General features: G+C 56.6%; 1 protein-coding gene across 1 annotated transcript in view; it reads right to left on the bottom strand.

Annotated features, from left to right (window-relative positions):
• FBN3 (fibrillin 3) overlaps window positions 1-2,106 on the bottom strand; it is a 128,390-nt gene that overhangs the window by 2,213 nt on the left and 124,071 nt on the right. The window contains exons 70-71 of the mRNA XM_010828478.1: window positions 1,942-2,101; window positions 1,237-1,387 (exon numbers count right to left, since the gene is read on the bottom strand). Coding sequence (XP_010826780.1) covers window positions 1,237-1,387; window positions 1,942-2,101 — 311 coding nt within the window. The remainder of the gene's footprint in view (window positions 1-1,236; window positions 1,388-1,941; window positions 2,102-2,106) is intronic.

Raw genomic sequence — 2,106 nt, 5'->3', positions numbered from 1 at the left:
GTGACACCTGCTGGCAGTCCGTGGGTATTGCAGGCAAAACCACAAGACCCAGCCTGCTTCTGCCTAGATCTGCTTGGGTCCATGCTAGAAGCCCTGACAACCACTCCAGTCACTCTTAGTTCCAAAGGCTGGTGAAACAGTAGCAAACCTGAGACACTGGGCCTTATCCCTATGAAGCTTACAAAAATAATGGCAACAAATGCCTTTGTTGCCTGTCACCTCCTGGCTGGGACAGCCCTCTCTCAGAGTCCCTCTGGGTTTAAGCACCAATAACCCTCAAAACAACCAGCTTAACCCCTTCTTCCCTCCGCCTCGTTCAGACCCTCTGCTTCTGCACCTCTTTCCAGTACCCATGATGCTCCTGGAACTATGCCCAGGCCTCCTGGGCATATACCCACATGGTTTTTCCCAGAAAGGGGAAAACAACAACTAGAAAGAAAAGCAAAGGAAGTGCTTGGAGCAGCACATGTATCCAGCAGCAAATGCTTAGCTTTCAGATGCCTTAGAGGGGATGGTGGCAAGACTGGCCAGAAGTGGCCTCAGAGACTGTTCAGCTGAAGGACAAGAAAGCTGAATCTGTGACAAAAACATCCTCCCTACAAAAGGCCCTGGTGGGGTCAGGGCCATGGCTGGAGTGGCCCCAGGGGACAGAGGGGCTAAACTGCAGAACTGCTCTGCTGTTCTTGAGAGTGTAGTGGGGAGGGGGGAGAGACCCTTGCAATTTCCAGAGACAAGAAGGGTTCAGGAGGCCTGGGCATAGTTCCAGGAGCATCATGGGTACTGGAAAGAGGTGCAGAGGCAGGGGGTCTGAACGAGGGGGAGGGAAGAAGGGGTTAAGCTGGCTATTATGAGGGTTACTGGTGCTTAAACCCAGAGGGACTCTGAGAGAGGGCTGTCCCTGCCAGGAGGTGACAGGTGACAAGTCCCAGGGCATAGGCAGGTTTGGGGGCTCAAGACATTTCTCCTGCATCCAAGTACCATGGAAAGGATCCCTGGGAGGCATCACACCCAGGGTCTGTGTGTGGGGGGGTCTGACTTGTCAGTGGGAGCAAGTTGGGGTGTTTGGGGGGCCTGTGTTCCCCAGAGAGCTCCCAAGGGGAATCCTCAGGCTGAGAAAGTACAGTAAGATGCAGGCAGGCACCATGACACAGGGGACAGCTGTGACCTGGAGTCTGTGCTCCTCATCTCTGCCCATCCCCTGGCTGCTCCCCATGCCCAGTGCACCCCCCGTGGCACCTGGTGGTCCCTACGAGCGCTGCGCCGTGGCCGGTCACGAGAAGGCTGGCCGTTGATCTTGCATTCGTAGCAGGCTTCAGGTGACAGTGGCTCCCTCTCATCTGGGGCATCCTGGGATCCGGGGCTGAAGCCCAGGCCAGAGACACAGTGCCTTGGCCAGGACAGAGGGCAGGTGAATCAGGCTGGTGGGACATCCCCAGCCACCCAACCCCCTACACTCCATTTGGAGTCACACTGCCCATGGGGACGAGGATGAGTGTGCCAGTGTGTCTTTGCATGCACCTACATGTGTGTGTGCACCCTTATGTGGGTGTGGGTGTGAACCTGCGTGCACGCAGAGGTGTGGATATACACCCAAGTGTACCCATGTGTGTGTGTGTGTGAGCCTGCGTGCACCCTGTCAACATGGGCTTGCACACATGTGCACACTGGGATACAGGAATGCACAAGGGTACCCAGGCATGTTGGCATAGGTGTGAGCCCTGTGCACACTCGAGTATATTAGCACTGAGCACATGAAGGTGTACAGGACAATGACACACTACAGTGGGGTGTGAGCTTGTGTATGCACATCCACAGGTGTTGTTGGGCCTCTGCACCATTTCTCAGCGTACATGTATATACATGCCTGCATGTGGGCCCGTGAGTGTGTGTGCACTCCCAGGGTATGGGGGGCTCTGGGTTCACTCCATTCAAGCCCCTCACCCTTGCCCAGCCCGGAAGTAGCCTCGAGGGCAGCCGCACAGGAAGCCACCGGGGGTATTGGCACAGCTGTAGCTGCAGGGGCCGCTCCGAGCCGCACACTCATCCACGTCCTGGCAGCCCCTAACGGCCTGGTCAAAGTCAAAGCCCGAGGGGCAGACACAGCGG

The sequence above is a fragment of the Bison bison genome, unplaced genomic scaffold (assembly GCF_000754665.1).
Source record: "Bison bison bison isolate TAMUID 2011002044 unplaced genomic scaffold, Bison_UMD1.0 scf7180017864492, whole genome shotgun sequence".
Lineage (NCBI taxonomy): Eukaryota > Metazoa > Chordata > Mammalia > Artiodactyla > Bovidae > Bison > Bison bison.
The sequence above is the reverse complement of the archived record's forward strand: the minus strand, read 5'-3'. Positions and strand labels throughout refer to the sequence as shown.